Source organism: Perissodus microlepis, chromosome 6 (assembly GCF_051167445.1).
Source record: "Perissodus microlepis isolate ML-2025 ecotype Zambia chromosome 6, ASM5116744v1, whole genome shotgun sequence".
Classification (NCBI taxonomy): Eukaryota; Metazoa; Chordata; class Actinopteri; order Cichliformes; family Cichlidae; genus Perissodus; species Perissodus microlepis.
The window spans coordinates 18,602,836-18,623,450 of NC_140466.1; the positions used below are offsets into that span (position 1 = coordinate 18,602,836).

General features: G+C 38.2%; 1 protein-coding gene and 1 long non-coding RNA gene across 3 annotated transcripts; one reads left to right on the forward strand and one right to left on the reverse strand.

Annotated features, from left to right (window-relative positions):
• Nucleotides 1-37: 37 nt before the first annotated feature.
• Nucleotides 38-10,186, forward strand: LOC146385501 (C-X-C motif chemokine 10-like). 2 transcript variants are annotated; one of them, XM_084931263.1, is made up of 4 exons: nucleotides 150-6,746; nucleotides 6,934-7,051; nucleotides 7,138-7,224; nucleotides 7,755-10,186. In XM_084931263.1, exons 1-4 carry the CDS (start codon nucleotides 6,698-6,700, stop codon nucleotides 7,765-7,767), a joined length of 267 nt encoding a protein of 88 aa, XP_084787389.1. In that variant the 5' UTR covers nucleotides 150-6,697; the 3' UTR covers nucleotides 7,768-10,186. The 2 variants fall into 2 exon arrangements, with proteins under 2 accessions (XP_084787390.1, XP_084787389.1); XM_084931264.1 differs by lacking the exon at nucleotides 7,755-10,186 and having other exon boundaries at nucleotides 38-6,746; nucleotides 7,138-7,228.
• Nucleotides 10,187-10,311: 125 nt separating this feature from the next.
• On the reverse strand, nucleotides 10,312-16,892 carry LOC146385502 (uncharacterized). Its single transcript, XR_014800515.1, has 2 exons — nucleotides 15,489-16,892; nucleotides 10,312-10,518 (listed from the first exon to the last, which is right to left on the reverse strand). It is a non-coding gene; the product is annotated as an uncharacterized LOC146385502 (long non-coding RNA).
• Between the last annotated feature and the right edge of the window lie 3,723 nt (nucleotides 16,893-20,615).

Consider the following 20,615-nt stretch of genomic DNA (forward strand, 5'->3'; position numbering starts at 1 on the left):
ATTTATCAAGATTTGTCACATATATCACCTTTGTGGAAAAACACTGTGACTAAAACTCTGTGATAATCGACTGATGCCACAGGAATGCTTCAGATTTGATTTTTCATTAACCAACTACGTCTGCATTCCTGTATTGCACCAGCTCTTGCATGAAGCTTAAAGATTGACCAAGTGGTGACTGATTCACAGATGTAATATAATTTACACCTGAATGTAATTTTTGAATGACTGATTGATGAATGTTAGCCTCAGTTTGTTGGCATGTCTCTCACATACTCAGTCATCATGAAAGTTACCAATTTGCATAGTTTTCATAGAACACAAAGTGAAAATGGGGAAAATGCAAAAGTGGCTAAATTCCTAAGTAAAATGTAGTATCACAATCTCTCATCAAGTCTTATAAGAGCTACAGTATTTTTTATTCTTAAAGAATTTTATTTCTTTTCCATATGAGATGGTAATTGCCTCTTCAGTAATTAACTGCCAACTTAATTTCACTCAGTCCTTAAGAAGAAAAGCTAACTAACTGCTGTATTTCAACAGTGGGTATACTGTGAATATGCTGATCATGTACACATGCCATATATGCATTATAGTAAAAAAAAATGCATATATGCTAAAAAGAGACAGAAAATCCTTTCCCAGAACTGATGACACTGAACCTTTGGCTTTTATGCACCCTAGATTACATTGGTGTCATTTTGGAAGGCACGATCGTCAGTTTATTACTTATGCGATTGATATTTCCTGAAGCAACAGTGGGTGAGCTGCCAAAAGTTGTTATTGGACTTGAGTCTGATGCAATCTCATCTAGCTCAAACATGTCTGCTGACATGACGTTGATTCAATCATTCTCACAAAGCAGAAGGAAGTCTGAGCAAGAGAAAAAGACTTTAACTGTTGCTTCACTTAACAAATTAATGCTGACTAAAGATTTTTTTTCTTTCAGAGGGCAAAAGTCTGTCATTTAAAGGCATAGATATTGCCATTGTAGTTGTAATTAATTTTTGTCTGTTTTGTTTTTTAAAATTGATTTTTGGAAAAATTGGATGCAATGACCAAAGGTCTATAAACCTATTAACCGATGGTCCTTTTGTGGTCACACCCACCTTCGCTATATAGAAAGGGAAAGCAGTTATGGTTAAACACAGACCATGTGATGGACCTCAACGGAAAGTTTTTAAGTTAACCACTACGATGCTGAAATTAAAACTAACATATGTAGTGAGACATGTGAAGAAAAGATGATATGCGGCATGTGACCACCAGCAAATGTTAGAAATCAAATGACAGTTTACATCATCTGGCTCCATGAAATTCCCCTAAAGAAATATTTATACATATATGAGTGACCAAACACTGTCTCTGGTTTTATGAATAAAGTTAAAACAAAGTTTGAGTTCTGTGCATTTATAGTATTTCATATTTCCTGCACACAACAAAGAAAAAAATATTTTTACTGTTATATGCAAGATTTCATTTTGCAAAGCAAAACTTATTTTAAGGAGCGTACTTTTGTATCTTAGTGAGGACATCTCATTGACATAATGCTTTCCCTAGCTGCTTACCCTAACCCTAACCATCAAAAACAAATGCCTAATCCTAACCCTCAGCCTAAACCTGACCATAACCTAATTGTAACTCTGATACTATAACCACATTCTGAGCCTCAAAAATGCCTTCAAACTAGTGGGGATGGGGGCATTTTGTCACCATACGTAATTGTAGGTCCACACAAGTATAGTGGCATGCCAATTTTCTGCCATCACAAAGATGTTTAAACATGTACACACACACACACACACACACACACACACACACACACACACACACACAAAATACAGGAACTAGACTTTTAATTAAGAGGAAGTATGACAAAATTTTCCCTAACAGCATGTTTCACAAAACAAAACTTCCACAACCTCATGTTGGCCCATCTTGAACCTAAAGCTAGAAGTTGAAGCAAAGAAATTCCCCTAAATGGAATAAATGAAATCAGACCATTTTAGGTGGATAATGAAAATGATGAATTATTTTTAACACCTATTTTGGAATTATTGTTAAAAGATGACTCACACTGTCAACTCACGATGGTCAGGTTTGAAATGACGAAACAAATATTGGATGAAACTGCAGTGCCATTTAGTGTAGGTATCTAAGAGGTGAGAATAAACTCTACTAACTTTTATGCAAGCATTCCAGTTTTTGCGTCCTTGTGAATCATCTCACTATCTACTTGAATTACAGTACTTGCTGCTAGGGATGGGTATCGAAAACCGGTTCTTGTTGAGAACCGGTTCCCACTGTTTCAATTCCTTGGAATTGTTTGCCATTTTTGCAAACGATTCCCTTATCGATTCCAGTCGCCCCGAATGACGTCACCACGTTGCGGAACGTCATTTACCTGGCAGGAAATACGGCGCCTAAGCGGCTTAAACGCTCAAAAGTTTGGTTATACTTTACGAGAATGGATGACAACAGGGCAACTTGCAATACTTGCAAAGTAGATATTTCATTTAACGGAGGAAACACTACGAATATGCAAAAGCATTTGCTCACAAAACACGCGATGACCTTAAATGAATGTCGTGTTTTTAATTCCGCTCTGGACTCGTGAATCTCAACCCAGCAGCAGCGGTAACGTTTGCACGTCCTCTCCCGTTAATGCGGCAGGTAAATAATCAACTAACAGTGCATATTATGTTAGCGCGATCTGCCTTTTTACAAAACCTGCCATTACTGTGCATTTAGGTGACCATGATGAGAGAGACAGACAGAGTCTGGCTGGCTCAGATGCTGGCAGTTCTCGCTGCAGTCTACCGGTAGCGTCTCCTTTCAGGCCAGGATAGACGAATGTCACCGAGCAGTGACTAAGTTTGTGTTCAAAGGCTTGAACCCATTTGCCACAGCAGATGATTTTCGGTAAGTGAATGTGTTTAATTGTAGGCAGGGACATTACTGAATATTCTTGTGTAATTGCTACTGAATAATTTATGTTATACTTTGTTATTGCTACAGAAGAATATTTATTTTATTATTTTACATTTACATTTTTTTTTTTCCTGGGGACCCTGTGACACCCCATTGAAGAGCCGTAGGCTGTGGATCTCTTAAGATCTCACTGTTGGGTTTGTAAGGCCATGTTACTCCTAAATTTCTATCTTGTTCAAAGAGAAGATATAAAACAAAGTTCTAAGCTAATCGACCTTAGTGTTTTAAAAAGAATCGATAAGAGAATCGATAAAGAATCGAATCGTTAAACGGAATCGAAAATGGAATCGGAATCGTGAAAATCTTATCAATACCCATCCCTACTTGCTGCCATGCTGGTGCATGCTGATAGCAGGCACATTCATTGAGATTTGACAACAACTGGGGTGGGATGAACTGTGCTTAAAAATGACATATATGGTCATGTTTCCTCAGAATGAATAGTAGGAACGTCTGTAAACCTTCAACTTTATGTAGCTCACTGATTTTCCCACCAATTGTGTGTTTTCATTTACAGATTACCACATTCTAAGTGAAGTATATAATAAAAAATAGATATTTTCAAACATTAAAACCACTCCAATCACCTGCACATACACTAAATGTATATTGCCAAAACTATTCACTCATCTGCCTTCACACACATATGAACTTGAGAGGCATCCCATTTTTAATTCCACAAGGTTTAAGAGTTCCTTTCACTGGAACTGAGCCCAGCTCTTCATTTCATTAAAGATGTCTGTGCAATGTTCTTGAGTTAATCTGAAGACCACATGAAGTTTGGAGGTCTGTACTATGCACCTAAGCATCCACTGACCCTGCTCTGTGACTTAAGTTGGTTTGGGGCATATCTCAGTGTGCTGTTAAAATGTGCTGAGAGTGTCACCAAAAAATTAAGGAAATTTGTTAAGTGGAGGACAAAACATGCCAGGTCTAAAAAAAACTACACATATCTACTGCAGATAAACAGTAACTGAAAGCCATGCCCTAAAGAAATAGAGGAAGAAATCACGAAAAAAAAAAGACAAAGGGAATGAAAGATATATCTGTCCCTTCTATTCCCTGAGGTCTCATCAGAAATTGTTTCAGTGGGATTGTGGCAGTTAAAAAGCCATTTTAAGGAGGGGAACCGGGAAGAAAAGGCTAATTTGCTGTGCCAAAATAAACAAGAACTGGACTCAAACTCAGTGGCAACAGGTCTTGTGAAGTGAGTGTCAACAGCCACTGCTAAAACTTGGCGAAAGGTTTGTCATGGTTTGGGAATCTTGTCAAAATTCATTTAATTATGAATGCAAAAAAGTAACATCAGATTATGAACCATCATTCACTATCATCTGGAACTCATCTGATTGCTATGTCAGTGATCACCGTCACTGTCAAAACATTATTGATGCACAAAAGGCACTGAATAGAAAACACACAATGGAACATAATCTGTCATGGGTTGAAAAGCCAGACTTCAACATGATTTGAGCAGTGTGGGATTACCTTGACAGAGACTTTTAAAGAAGGCAGCTAACATCCAAAGAAGAGCTTTGAATGTCCTTCAAGAAGCCTGTAGAGTCATTTCATTTCAAAAGAAATAGCAAGGAAGCTTGCCTAAGCAAGTTGAGGACGTGTGAAGAATAAAGGTTTACCTTACCTAAACCAGATATTGACTTTTAAGTTCTTTAGAATTGTGCAGACTGTTTTTACTGTCAACACTGTATTCCCATTTATGCTGAAAATGTGCAATAAGATAAGATAAGATAAGATAAGACTTTATTGATAGGGTTAGGGTAGGGTAGGGATTTCTTTGAACTATTCTTTTTCCAGCGTGGAGTGATTGTACAGTGTACATATTTAATTACTAAAAAAATTTTGATTGAACAAGTTTGAATTTATTTTTTGATTTTCTCCAGTCCACACAGAGTCAGAATTATTCAGGATCAAACATATACATACACTCACTTAAATATTTTAATAAGTGGCGCTGAAAGTGCAACAGTGTCTTTCAAATTGACAAGGACAATGCCTATTAACTTGTGATTGGTGATTATGATTAAATGCGACTTGTAGTTTCTGTTTGCCAGCATTAAAAATGGATTTGTTTGACAGGACCTATTTGGTTGACCAACACAACATTGGGAAAGTAAAAAGAACTGAACAAAAACCGGAAAAGGATAAGTTGGAGCCAACAACTGCAGATCTCTCCATCATCAGTTCAAACAGTATTGCATTAGTACAAGTTATTCTGATATGTCATCACTTTTTCAAGGTCTGGAAGAATACAAGAGATAATTAGTTAGCATGTTCAGAAACACCCCGGGAACCACCAAGGCTTAAAGCTGGTACAACAAACTAGATGAAGTAATAAAGGAGAAAGACTACCTCCAAGATTCTTCACCTCAAATCAAAACCCAGATAGTTTAAAACTTGGACACAAAAGCACCTGGTTAAGGTGCAACTTGGAAAAATGTAACCAATTATTAGTGGGGGTGTATGTATATATTTGAGCCTGTGTGGATTAGAGAACCCCCCATTTCCCCCCAAAGAAAAAAAATCTAAAATCCTATACACCCAATTCTGAAATTTTAAAGTAATTAAAGATATATGGCATCCAAAGCATTCCACCCTGAAAAAATAACAGTTCAAAGAAATCATTAAAAGCCCCAAATTACCATGAAGTTCATACCCATGTATCAACCATGAATGCACTAAATCATCTGACCACAACTGTAAAGACTGTAAACTGTACAGCGTCAGAAGGTAATTACAAAAGATTCAGAAGACTTAAAAACCTGAACTGGGAAAACAAGGACTGAATCATTTCCTTGCTGTTGGCCAATTGTTCATTGTTTGCTTTCTGCAAGCTGATGGGATGAAGTTTTACAATATAACTTGCCTCCATTGAGACTCAAATGTAAACATCCCCTGGATAGTCTGAAAAACGTCAGGATGTTTAACAAATAAAGAATTGTACAACCTCTCACCCATAAATAATGAATACTTTAATCTGGGATATCTGTTGGGGGATGGTCCCGAAGTACAATTTCACATGTGAAATCGCATCCCTCTGACTTTAATGTCATGCCAGGGCAAGCCTGCTGGCTTGTCATAAGCACCATCTGTTTGAAAAGTTGGTATCTGCAAAGCCTTCACACATATATCTGGCTGAATATTAACAGGTTTGTGCTAGTTTTATTTATGTTTATAGAGGGAAACTGTTATGATCTATGTTTATTTATGCATATATGCAACACAAATTATACAAAGACAGGAAAGACAAATACAAGGTCTTTGGTTTGGCACAGATATCCATATTCCAGATAACTTGTTAGTACCATTTACTGGCTCGAAGCTACAAAAAGGCTTCAAGAGGTTTAAGAAAAAAAACCCTTTTTCCATGGAAATCAGTTCTCTTACGATGTACTTATCTTGGGACAGATTCCAGGTATTTCCTTGCCAAAAGCCTGCTGCTGCAGCATGTACAATAACACAGCGATGATTCTTATTCTGTGCTCTCATTTCTTTTTTTCAGTTGTAGTTATTGAGAAAAAAAAAGAGTTCATTGGAAAGAGGGAGCAAAGAGAGAAAGGGGGTCTGCAGAGCAGACTTCATCACAATCTTTCAAAGGAGAGGGCTGAGCTGATAGTCTACTCACTAACCATATTCTTCAGATATATATCGTATCTCTGAGATAGTTTAGTTTACAGTTGCAGAAGAAATGTCTACCATCGTTGTAGCACTCCTGGTTTTCCTGACTATCCATGGAGGTAAGTATAGCTGAACAACTGATGAAAATACAAAACATTTATTGCTCAGAAATGTGCGTTTGACACCTAATGGCAGCAACAGAATTTTCATTTTTGTCACATGCGTGTGAATTTTAACCTGCAATAGATGCTTGCCTTACCTTGTTTGTCTCCAGACACTAAAATCATTCTCTAACTTATCTAAAAGCCTCAGGTATCAGTCCTAGATGCCAATGCCTCTTTAAGGAGAAAAGGCCAATTGGACGTTTCATAAGCACAGTGGAGATTTACCCTGCAAACTCCTACTGCAAAAGCACTGAGATTATGTAAGTATTTCTATTGATTTGCCCTCATAAAACACTTGAACCATATGCATATGTCTGCTGTCTCGTATCTGTCTTTGATCCTGCAGTGCTACTCTCAAGAAGGAGGGGCAAAAGATTTGTCTGGACCCCAATGCTCCATGGGTCAAACAAGTGCTTAAAAGTAAAAAGATTACGTGAGTGTAACTTTACTGTACTTTGGTGACTGTTAGTAGATACCAGTGCATATAAAACCTTATTTAAACAAGAAGCATATTATTTTTTTCAGAATCCATATAAGCAGGGATAGCAAGATGTCTGCAATGACTGAGAAACATATTTTAACGCAACCCCACCTTAATTTTTTACATTAGGCTGAACTGGAAACCTTGTGTGGCTATTGTGTTTGCATGCTTAGTCATGGATCAGGAAAAGGTTCAATTTCTTACAAAAGGAATTAAAAGCACCCACTTCCCCTTAACATATACAATTACAGGAAGATATTTACGATACCAGGAAGACAGTGAATCGTTAATGATTAACTTGTCACTAGGAGTGTCACTTCCAGTTTTCGCTTTTGTTAACAGGAAGTGGCACCTACATTTTTGTTGGTCATTTTATTGCATTCAAATTAATTTAAAAAAATTGATTATTTTTTTGACATTTTTTTCTGTGAGCCAAGTGAAATAGTATTCCCCTTAAAACATGAACATTTGCTTTTCTGTAGGCAGACACCTTGAAGAATATACCTTCCCTGATTTGGCTAAGATGGACAGAGGATAGACACATGGAAAATAGAAGCACAGACTGCAGTTATAGAACATAAACTGGGTTTTGTTTGAAGGTGTAGAAGCAGGATTGTTTATACCTGTTTTCACTTTACAGCACTTAACTGTGTTCTCTTATTATTGATGTGAACTATCTGTGTTTGTATTTCCTTAAAAATATATCCTTATATACATTACATGTTCATTTAATACATTGTGGGGATAAACCTTATTAACTAACGGTAAGGAGGGACTAGATAGTGGGCAATAAGGACAGAGCACAATAGCAAGTCATGAAATGGGTTTAAAACTTTATTAGAAGAGTTGGCATTTAATGGTTTGTATATCACATATGACTGTGTGACTGTTCCATGTGCTGTGCTACATACCATACATTTTGTCAAGGACATTTTTGCTGCCTTTGAAATGTCAGGAAAAAATTGTGGAAAAATAAATCTATTCATCCATTTTCTTAACTGGTTATCCAATGCAGAGTCATGGTGGGGCTGGAATCCTGCCCAAAATGTCATAGGGTGAGAGGTTGACAGGTACAGTCTATTCAGGTATATTGTCCATTGCAGGGTAAAGCAAAAAGGAGAATTTCTTGGATTGTGTCATGTAGACACTGGCACACAGTGAGATTATATTTTCAATGGAAGGAGATTGCCACCTCTTGGACAAAGATGCATACCATTAGGATTGTCTCATTTACTGAATACCTCTATAGCAGCTGAAAGCCATTATGTTCTTTCAAAAATAACAGTTTTTACTGTGCCCTTTTCAAGAAAAATCCTTAGCTGGTGTATAACCATAGTCATTTATGCTTCTTCTGAGCTGACTGCAGAACAACTAGTATTTTAGTTTTAAACACAGTAACAAAGTTAACAATAAAAAAAATGTACTATGTGCTTGTTTTGTATCATCACTGTTGCTTTGAATAAAGGCTTATGAATAAAGGAAATACAGTCACCTCTTTTTGGGACTGTGATTTCAAAAGCAACAGCAGATATTTGATCTTAGCCTGTGAAAGTTGTGCTGACATACAGAATGTCACAATATTAACCACTTCCCAGTTACACAGCTGCTTTTTATTCCCCCTTTGACTTGCCCTAACTCTCTACTCCCTTCAGATCTGTTCTCTGTGGTTCTGTAACTCCTGTTTTCCTACTTTTCCCACTGACTTACATGCAAATGTTAACACACTGGGATGTCATGTTGATTTACTGCCAAAGTAAATAATGTTGCAATCTTGTTCTCAGTCTCCCAGTGCTTTTCTCAGCCATTGTGTTGAATTATGCTTAGAAAGTAAAAAAAGAAAAAAGAAATGTAGATCACATGCACGATATAAATCATCATATAGCTGCACCTCAGTACTCATCAAAATGTGACTGTTCTTTTCATTAAATTTTCAAATAACATATATACAGTATAACATCAAGAATCAACTGTAATCAAAGGTAAGCATTGCATTAATATAATATTTTCAGAAAAAAAAGTGATAGGAATTATGGGAGATTTCCATTTGCACAATATTACAAGTCTGGCCTTTAAAGGGTCCTGAACTGTAAACTCTTTAGATGAAGCTGTGCTGTTAGTGAAATGGTCTGAAAAAAAGAGCATTATGTACAACTTGTTTCCCAGTTCATTTAGAAAAAGATTTTAAAGATTTCTTCCTAGAAGGCTACAAAGCTGGCCTGAACCAAAAAATATGTAAATTGCTTGCTGGTATTTGTGAAAAAAGTGGTAGGCTTGAACTTATTTACCACTTCTCCCTTAAACATAATGATAATTTATCCCATGGTATTTTAATGTTGGCCATAATGCTTTAGTTTAGACATTGCTGGTGTAACTTTGTGTGTGGTAGCATTATGTTACAGTTTACATCCATGCATATGCTTTTAAAGCAAATACTAGTGAACCATCAGGTGATTTGAATTTTCTTCTGCTGACAGATAACTTTCTGGTAAATTATGTTTGCTTATGTTGCTTTGGTTAAACTTACCATTGATTGTTCCTTTGTTCTGGTCCTATATCCAAAACGTGTGTGGGTCATGATGTCATTAACTGCATCACTGGGTACAACCAAATGAAGGGTTTTTCCTTTTGTATAGTACTGTTTATTTACTTTAAAGTAACCTCTTGAGTTGTACTGTATGCAGTGTTTTACGTTTCAAACCATTTAGCTGCATAAATGAGTTTGTCAATTGGATAAATAATCTTACTCCTGTTTCTTTGTTTAGATTGTATTGTTTGGTCTAACCTATTTCTTAATGGTAGAGGCTAATGATGTTCAGGTGTGTATAAAGTCTGTATAAATCAAGTGAGAGTGGGGTTGTTTTGAGATGGTAGAGTGGAGATGCCAGGAGATAAATAAATTTGACCAGTCTGCTGATTCTGTCTACTTATCACTTTCCTTAGTACTTGCTCTACAGTACTTGACTACTTTAGACTGATCAAGGATCACTTTCTATTTTTGTTATGGTTTGTCTTGCCAGACTCAAACGCAGGACTCAGGAATGAAGGTTCAGTGAATTTATTTATAGTGTTGGTGCAGATAGTGCTACATGCAAAGTTTTCTTAAAGTGCTATGTTCAAAAGTCCCATATGTACAAAATCCACTGGAAGGAAGGTTCTGTTAATCCAAGTCCCCGAGCCTCTGAGTCTCTCGAACAGAATCGCCTAACTTGGCCAAGCAGCACTCTCACAGAACTCCGCTGCGCTGTCCTACGCACAAGAAGAGACACATTAGAAATTTTCACCAAATAAATTGGAAACAAAGATTTACAGACAGGCACAGTAAAGACTACCACAGTTACACAACACTCAGGTCGTGTCCAAATTCATGGGCTGCATCCTCCTGAGGCCGCATTTGTAGACCGATTACGTCACAGCGACGCGCCGAAGGCTGTCCAAATTCGTAGTCTGTCACTGTCGCTACCCGATCCGTACCGGAAACCCGATCGGTACCCCGCATGTGCAAATCTTACGTCACTTCCTCTCTTTGCCAACATTGCGACATTCAATATATTTCTAATTGTTTATTATTGGAACAAAGCTAACAAAGAGAAGTCCTTTTGTACCAATTGGGAACTTTTTAAATTTGAAGCATGCAAATTCTTGAGAAGATACGGGAGTCAAATTGCTAAATTAAGGAAAGCTGAAGAACAAGAAGTAATAAGCAGAATTGCCTCTTATTACCAGAAGTCCCCAGAAGAAATCTCAGAGGAAGATAAATTGAGTTTACTAGAACTTCAAAATAAACTGGACGGTTTATATCGACGCAAGGCTGAGGGTGCTTTCATAAGATCCAGGAAGAGGTGGCTGGAGGAGGGCGAACAAAATTCTGCTTACTTTTTCAGACTTGAAAAATACAGATCAAAAACAAACTCTATTCATCAACTAAATATTAATGGCATTGTCTCTGACAATCCTGGAGAAATTTCACATTTCTGTGCCGAATTCTATACTAAACTATACAACTCAAAATATAATAAGGCTGTCTCAACAGGATTTTAATATTAAAAACCTAAAATCTATTGTTGTGGAAGATAGAAGTTATTGTGACAGCCCTCTGACTGTGGAGGAAGTTTGTAATTCCATTTCTGCACTTAAGGCCAATAAATCTCCCGGCACAGATGGTTTGACTGCAGAGTTTTATAAATCATTTTCTAATCTCCTGGCTCCGTTTTTACTGCAGGTTTTTACAGAAAGTATAGAGAATAACACCCTCCCTCCTTCTCTTACTCAAGGTCTCATAACACTTATTCCAAAACCAAACAAAGACTTACTCTTTATTGATAATTGGAGACCCATCTCCCTGCTCAATAATGACTATAAGGTTATGGCTTTAATACTTGCTAACAGAATTAAAGAGGTCTTGGAAACAATTATTGATGAGACACAATCAGGCTTTATGAGAAACAGACACATTTCTAACAACATTAGACTGGTTTTGGATTTACTTGATTACTCTGATCTGGTACCTGACAATAGCTTCATTCTCTTCCTGGATTTTTATAAGGCTTTTGATACAATTGAACATCAATTTATTTTCCACTCTTTGGAAAAATTTGGCTTTGGCAAGTTTTTCTGTAAAGCTGTCAAAACCTTATACACAAATGGCAATAGTTCTATTAAAATGATTAACGGCTCCACCCCGAGATTTGACCTGAAACGTGGTATTCGCCAAGGATGTCCTATTTCACCATATTTATTTTTACTTTGCACACAAATTCTTGCAACTAATATTTCAAACAGTGTTTTACAAGGAATCACCATAGCTGATAAGGAGCTCGTCATCAGCCAGTTAGCCGATGACACCACACTCTTCTTGAAGAATGCAAACCAAATCCCACCAGCCCTTACTGTGATTAGTGATTTCTCTGAGGCCTCTGGTTTATGCCTAAATCTAAAAAAGTGTGAGTTACTAGCAATTAAAGACTGCCCTGCAAATACTATCTGTAATATCTCTGTTAAACAAGAAGTCACATACTTGGGACTGTTAATATCCAAAGACCAAAAATCCAGATGCTCTTCAAACTTCACTCCAATTATACAGAAAACCCTAAAAAAGTTCAACCAGTGGCTGCAAAGGGACTTGTCTTTGAAAGGTAGAGTGTTAATTACTAAAGCTGAAGGGATATCCCGATTAACATATGCTGCTCTCTCCTTACATCTGGATAAGAAAATTAGTAAAGATATTGACCGTATGCTCTTTAATTTTATATGGAAAAACCGTACGCATTATATTAGAAAAACTGTTGTGATGAATAAGTACGAATCAGGTGGGCTTAACGTCCTAGACTTTTCTACTTTAAATAACACTTTCAAAATTAATTGGGCTAAACATTTTCTTAAAAACCCTACCTCTATCTGGAACTTTATACCATATTATATTTTCTCTCGTTTTGGTGGCTTTAATTTTATTTTAAATTGTAATTACAATGTTGAGAAACTCCCTGTAAAGCTTTCATCCTTCCATAAGCAGGTCCTCTTAGCGTGGACCCTCATTTATAAACACAACTTCTCACCTCACAAATACCTTATCTGGAACAACAGAGATATTTTATATAAAAATAAATCACTTTTCCTGGAAACTTGGATCCAAAATGGGATCCTATAGGTGGCTCAGCTGGTTAGTAAAGAGGGACAACTACTTACTTACGACGACTTTATTGCACTATATAATTTTCCAATCAGTGTTCAGGAATTCTCAATGGTGCTTGGTGCCATACCCTCAGGGACTTTAATGTTATATAAAAACACTGACAGCTCAATATCTACCTCAGTCACTCTCCCTGATCCAGCTGAGTCACCAATAGGAAAAATCTGCTTTTCACAGGAACTTGGTAACAGCAATAAGAGAATACGTAGTTTATTCCAAGAAGATATCGTCTCTCTCCCATATATAATATCTTATTGGAACCGCTTTGTTCCAGATATCAAGTGGAAGACAGTCTGGATGGTCCCCCATAAATATTTGATTGTAAATAAGGTGAAAGAAGTCTCATTTAAAATTCTACATAAATGTTATCCAGCCAGTCACTACATGGTAAAATTTAAAAGGGACATAAATACTAATTGTACTTTCTGTGGGGATCATCCAGAAACTGTGACACATCTTTTTTGGTACTGTTCTTTTACACAGAGATTCTGGAAGGAATTTAGCAGGTTTGTTATTGTCCATACTTTAAGGGAGTTTTCTTTACGATGGGAAAATGTTTTATTCTGTTTCTTTAAGTTCCCCAAGAAGTATGATAAATGTTTTTTTATGATAAATTTGTTAATACTTTTAGCTAAATTTTTTATCCATAAATGTAAGTTTACTAACAAAACACCATATTTCTGTCATTATTTTAAGGATGTGGAAATGTACATACAATCAATATCAGACTCCACCAACAAAAAGGCTCTCAAAACAATATATGTATGTGAATTTTTGCGTGTATTCTTATGATTGTTACCTTTTTCTTTTACCCTTGGCTTTTTGTGTTCATGTTCTGTTGTTTTGTATACGTCATCTGTTCGTATGTTGTATACTCATTGTTTGTTAAATAAAGTTTAAAAAAAAAAAAAAGACATTCAATATATTTCAATGATACGGTTAGTGCCCAGTTAGCTCCTAGCATTTCTCAACAGCTCTGCCTCCTTTTCGACTACCAGGACATTTAAACAATGGATAATCTGTATACAAACACATTTATGCTTTTCTCCTCAACAGAGAGCGTTCCCCGATTGAACAACGCCGTAAAATAAGAAGAATGGCGCCTAATTACAGAGTTAATAATACAGACTTTGTAATATGTCACGTGAAGATTCATCAGCCAGATGAAGTGTTTACTGACAATTGACAGTGATAGCGGACATCATCATCACTATTCCAATCAATCCTCTCCACACAGACAAGCATAAACACACTCGACTATCACTAAATCAAATTTAACACACGTTTGTAATGACGCTAATTCAGTTTACAATAGGGTTCATTCGCTCGGTCAGCAGGCGGCAGTATCCTCGTACACTGGGGAGTAAACTCATTAAACGAACAGAAGAAGAAGAAAACCCCTGCACATGCGCAGTACGGATCGGGTAGACCCGATTTGTACGGTCCGATTTTGCACATGCGCAGTAAGGATCGGTGAGTTCTGATCCATAACTATCTTTTTATGTTTCGTTTTTGTCTACATCATATTGAAATGTTTCATTATTGGAAACATTTTAAGAGATAGTTATTATTCTTAACATCTTAACAAATACTCTGACCTGTAACTATCGTAAAACGCTTCGACCGGAAGTAGACACCTTTCGCGCATGCGGGGTACCGATCGGGTAGTGACAGCGTCCTCCTTTTCCCCGAATTTGAAGGATGGGTCGGGTGTGTCCTTCGTGGCCCACCATATCCCAGAATTCATAGCGCGGCCCAGCCAAACTCCAGTTTCCAACAATGGCGGCCGCTACTAAGTTTTAAAATTACTCATACTAATCTTTCTGGGTCACAAAATAAACTTTTAACATATTTTCAGGCGAGAATGTGGGTATGTAAACATCAAATATCTTCTCGGTTTATCAAGACATCGCATATTTGCAAAAGTGCTTCGACGTTTTCAGAGACGTCTGCTACCCACCAGCTCGATAGCTAACCGGGAGCTCGAGGGTCACTGAAGCCGCCGAGAACGGCACAACTCCCGGCACATCACTTTCAGATCACCGCGGACTTTCGCTACTCAGGTTAAACGTAATATATAAGTCACTTAGACAACCTAAAAATGTTATTGTCGGGCTTTTTTCAGTGTTTTGTTTGTTCGTGAGTCAATCGGTTTGGCTGAGATTAACGTTATTAGATTAGATTAGATAAAATAAAACTTTATCAATCCCCCGGGTGGGTTCCTCCTTGGTTTTCACACAGCTGACTAAACGTCAAACAGAAAACTGATGAAAAAGAAGTATGAGACGGTCGAGAATTTACGCCAGTGTCCTGTTATATTTTAGATAGCAAGGAGCAGACGGCCGAGTTTATTAAACTCCACCGAGACAGCGGTGACGCTAATCAGAAGGCTAGACCGTCCAATTTCCCCAGCCGTTTACTTCCGGCCTACCCGACCTTCTGAGGACCCGGCCCACGTAGACCGCGAAGGCCGGGTCCTCAGGAGGGTGCAGCCCATGAATTTGGACACGACTTGTAAGTCAGGACCCACCTTAAATACCAACAGGTGATTGCAAGGTGATACACAGGTGCTTGATTGATTCAGGTGTGTGCAGGAGAGGCTGGGGATCCCAGGAGGATCCCGCCCCTGCAAAGCAGGTAACCACACACAGAGCAGCAAGCATACAAACAGAGAGAGTCAAAGAAATGTTTAGGTAATCCAAATTTACCAGACAAAGAACAAAAAACAAAAACAAAATAATCATCACCATACAGGTCTTTAAGTGACTTATTGCCAAGGTCTAATAGTCTAAGCTCTAAATGTACCATCCAGTAAAGATGGAGGGAAAAAGTGATTTGCAGTTAAAGGAGGCTGACACTTTCAGCTCTTATATATTTCTTGGAAGTTTTAGCAATAACATTTTTAGTGTTCATTAGAAGTTAGGAGTTCATGAAGAGTGTTCATTTACTTGGAATTAGCGGAGGAGGTTATATCAGTACAGAACTGAAACTGCTGGGTGACTCAAAGTCATCCACCAGTACATCATAACAAAAATATACTAAAACAAGGCAACATTTTACACTCCTGCTCTCTCTTCCTTTCTCTCTCTCTCTCTCACACACACACACACGGGTACACTGTAAGTACAAAATAATATTAAATAGCAATAATTAATATCAGCAGCATCATTCTGGCTTTTGATCTGCACTATGGACAACAGCCATAGTTAGAGGCCAGGCAACAGACAAAATAATTGAAGCATAAGCCATAAACTCACACCACTCTTCAATTAGGCTATCACAAGCCCCAAACAGATTCAGCATTGACAAGGTAACCTAAAGACAACTGTAATGTCCACAAGCCTGGAACAAAGAAGAGAGAGAAGCCCTTTTAAACCTCAGGTCCTCACAGACTGACTGGATGGGGTCACCAAAGAAGCACATTCATTTATCTCCAAAAGTTGATTCTGTTCATCACGACGTAGCTTTTTAAGTGGGAGAAATGTTTTGTCACTCATCCAAGTGACTTCTTCAGTCTCAGCTGACTGCTGGTTTCCCCAATCTTATAAACAGTACATTTGCATAATGACTGAAACCAGCCCACTGAAGGAACAATGGGTTCATTTATAAAATTCTTTATTCAATAATAATTTCTGACCATCTTCTGTATTTCACACAAAAATATTGCAGTATGAGTACATATTTTCTGTATATAAGTGGTAAAGTTTCAGTGCTTTAAACTTTTTGCCCTAGTAGACCCATTGTCAACAAGTTCTGTTATGTAATGGACTGCTTTGATTCCTTCCAACATAAGTGAGGCTACTCATGTATACTCTTGACCTTATTCTATCATATACAGTGGCTTGCAAAAGTATTCGGCCCCCTTGAACTTTCCTACATTTTGTCACATTACAGCCACAAACATGAATCAGTTTTATTGGAATTCCACGTGAAAGACCAATACAAAGAGGTGTACACGTGAGAAGTGGAACAAAAATCATACATGATTCCAAACATTTTTTACAAATAAATAACTGAAAAGTGGGGTGTGCATAATTATTCAGCCCCCTTTGGTCTGAGTGCAGTCAGTTGCCCATAGACATTGCCTGATGAGTGCTAATGACTAAATAGAGTGTACCTGTGTGTAATCTAATGTCAGTACAAATACAGCTGCTCTGTGACAGCCTCAGAGGTTGTCTAAGAGAATATTGGGAGCAACAACACCATGAAGTCCAAAGAACACACCAGACAGGTCAGGGATAAAGTTATTGAGAAATTTAAAGCAGGCTTAGGCTACAAAAAGATTTCCCAAGCCTTGAACATCTCACGGAGCACTGTTCAAGCGATCATTCAGAAATGGAAGGAGTATGGCACAACTGTAAACCTACCAAGACAAGGCCGTCCACCTAAACTCACAGGCCAAACAAGGAGAGCGCTGATCAGAAATGCAGCCAAGAGGCCCATGGTGATTCTGGACGAGCTGCAGAGATCTACAGCTCAGGTGGGGGAATCTGTCCATAGGACAACTATTAGTCATGCGCTGCACAAAGTTGGCCTTTATGGAAGAGTGGCAAGAAGAAAGCCATTGTTAAAAGAAAACCATAAGAAGTCCCATTTGCAGTTTGCCACAAGCCATGTGGGGGACACAGCAAACGTGTGGAAGAAGGTGCTCTGGTCAGATGAGACCAAAATGGAACTTTTTGGCCAAAATGCAAAACGCTATGTGTGGCGGAAAACTAACACTGCACATCACTCTGAACACACCATCCCCACTGTCAAATATGGTGGTGGCAGCATCATGCTCTGGGGGGGGGCTTCTCTTCAGCAGGGACAGGGACGCTGGTCAGAGTTGATGGGAAGATGGATGGAGCCAAATACAGGGCAATCTTGGAAGAAAACCTCTTGGAGTCTGCAAAAGACTTGAGACTGGAGCGGAGGTTCACCTTCCAGCAGGACAACGATCCTAAACATAAAGCCAGGGCAACAATGGAATGGTTTAAAACAAAACATATCCATGTGTTAGAATGGCCCAGTCAAAGTCCAGATCTAAATCCAATCGAGAATCTGTGGCAAGATCTGAAAACTGCTGTTCACAAACGCTGTCCATCTAATCTGACTGAGCTGGAGCTATTTTGCAAAGAAGAATGGGCAAGGATTTCAGTCTCTAGATGTGCAAAGCTGGTAGAGACATACCCTAAAAGACTGGCAGCTGTAATTGCAGCAAAAGGTGGTTCTACAAAGTATTGACTCAGGGGGCTGAATATTTACGCACACATTTATTAAAAAAATGTTTGGAATCCTGTATGATTTTTCGTTCCACTTCTCTCGTGTACACCACTTTGTATTGGTCTTTCACGTGGAATTCCAATAAAATTGATTCATGTTTGTGGCTGTAATGTGACAAAATGTGGAAAAGTTCAAGGGGCCCGAATACTTTGCAAGCCACTGTAGGTTCCCAGTTAATATTTATATTGAGGTTGCTGCCTTCTCCTGTTGTGAGCTTATTTTGCTCGCTATTTGCTCTGTGTAATATCCAAACACATGGCCATAATTACCTCTCACTGCATTTGGAAAGATTTTGGCAAAATCCCATTGCAACCTCCATTAAATGTGCTGATGCATCAGTGCACATTCTTACAGATCTAAGATATCGTCAAGCATTATCAATTCAGTCAAACCTCTTATATTTACAGTCACTGAAGCATCTATTGGTTTTGTTTTATAGATAAAATTGAAAAGATAAGATTAACGGTCACAGCCTCTCTTCCTTGGGTGTTGCACTGACTCACCTTCAACTGGTTCTGTAAGGTTTCTTCGTCTGAGCTGAGGGACATTGTCCAAGAAAACCCCCTTTTGCCCCTGTGATGCTGGGTCTTCTCATATCATACGGGATAGTGTAGATACTAGTTTCAATCGAGTATCTGAAGAAGGTCAGCCTTTAAACAAAATAAATAAAAACCCACACCATCCTATCTCTAAATTACCACACGTGAAAAATAATGGAAAAAGTTGTCATGTCACAACTGCTGCTTTCATGAACTCAAATGAGATACTATTATCCGCAGTGGCAGATGAGGGGAGGTTGGAAGTAGGACCCAAGATGCAAGCACTGACTTTGATGAGAGTGAGCTTTATTGTGACGGTGATAGAACAAACAGCAAAGGAGGTGGCAAGTGCTGAACCTAAGATTAACTAAACTGGGAAAAACTAACATAAGCAGACCTGAAATGGAGACGCAGGGAGAATCAGGAAACCAACATAGGATAATGTAGGGAAATAACACAGATGAACCAGCAACAGGCAGGAGAACACACAGGGCTTAAATACACACAGCAGTAATCAAGGGACGAGAGACAAGAGGGGAACACACCTGGGAGAAATCAGAGCTGACGAGACAGGGGAAATGTAAACTGGACACACTCACATGAGACCTTCAGAATAAAACAGGAAACTCACAGACACAGAGAACCAGACAAGACACTGAACTTACCAGATAGATTTACAAGCACCATGGACAGACAGAGGGAACACAGAGAAGTGGGAGCAGGCAGGCATAGATCAAAACCCTAACAAATGGCAAACCTTAACAAAAGATATAACAGAATAAACAAGAACATAGAATAATATAAAGAAACACAAAACACTGAGTCATCAGACTCAGGACCATGATAATTACTATTTTAGTCAGACTTCAGAGGCATTGATGCCCCTAAAACAGCTTTGTTGAATGTGACCAATGATCTGTCATTTAAAATAGTTTCAGGAAGTTATGAAGACCTGATTCTGTTGGACCTCAGTGCTGCTTTTGATACTGTAGATGACGACACTGTTTTGCCTTGCCTTGAATACTGGGTTGGCTTTAAGAGTACACATCTTCACTGGTTCAGTTCTTATTAGACTTTCTCTTTCTGCTGGTTGTTTTTTCTCATCCTTGTCCAAGTTTCTTGTGAGTCCCTTAGGAGTCCATCCTGGAACCTGTTTTCTTCTTTTTGCATCTGCTTCCACTTACTACTGATATTTGAAGAGTTAAAGGATTTAAAGGTGGGGCCTTCACTGAACTTCCACTGAAATCTTTTTTGTAATTCCCTGTGGTTTGTCTTGAAAATAATAACATTGGATGACAAATAACGTCTTCCAGTTAAACAGTGACAAAACAATTTTTGCACCCTCCAGATCTCTTTCTCTGGAAACTGACCCTGTGCACGAGAAAATGCTAACTTCCTGGTTTGAGACCGGGTGTGGGGTTGTACATTTCCGGTAGCTTTACTTTGCGGTCAATCGCTACTGCAAAGATATACTCCAAAATCATGTCCAAAACTCGAAAACGGAAAGATCGCGTTAAGTTACAAAGAGGAGAAGGTGGGAACACTCACCACTGTTGTGTCATAAAAAATCTAATGATCAATTTTGACGTTTAAAGAGTTTAGATCGATCAGTTGTTTACATCACTCAACACAAGCAGAACTGCATTACTGCATGCAGAAGACACATCGTCCACATTCAGAAGCACATCTCTGTATAGTGACTGGTCTTATGATTTAAACAGGCAAATGTTCAGCATTCAAACTACAGGTGAAGAATAGTCAAACCAGATGTTTCCCCCATTATGTCGAGATCAGCTAGTCAAGTACACACCTACACAGCATGTTAACAAACCGTGAAAACAGCCACACAAAAA

Excerpts from the sequence above, each read along its gene's own strand:
- LOC146385501 (XM_084931263.1), top strand. The coding sequence starts at position 6,698 with ATGTCTACCATCGTTGTAGCACTCCTGGTTTTCCTGACTATCCATGGA. Across the intron at positions 6,747-6,933 it reads TTTCCTGACTATCCATGGAG|CCTCAGGTATCAGTCCTAGA; the intron begins GTAAGTATAGCT and ends CTTATCTAAAAG. Across the intron at positions 7,052-7,137 it reads TGCAAAAGCACTGAGATTAT|TGCTACTCTCAAGAAGGAGG; the intron begins GTAAGTATTTCT and ends TTGATCCTGCAG.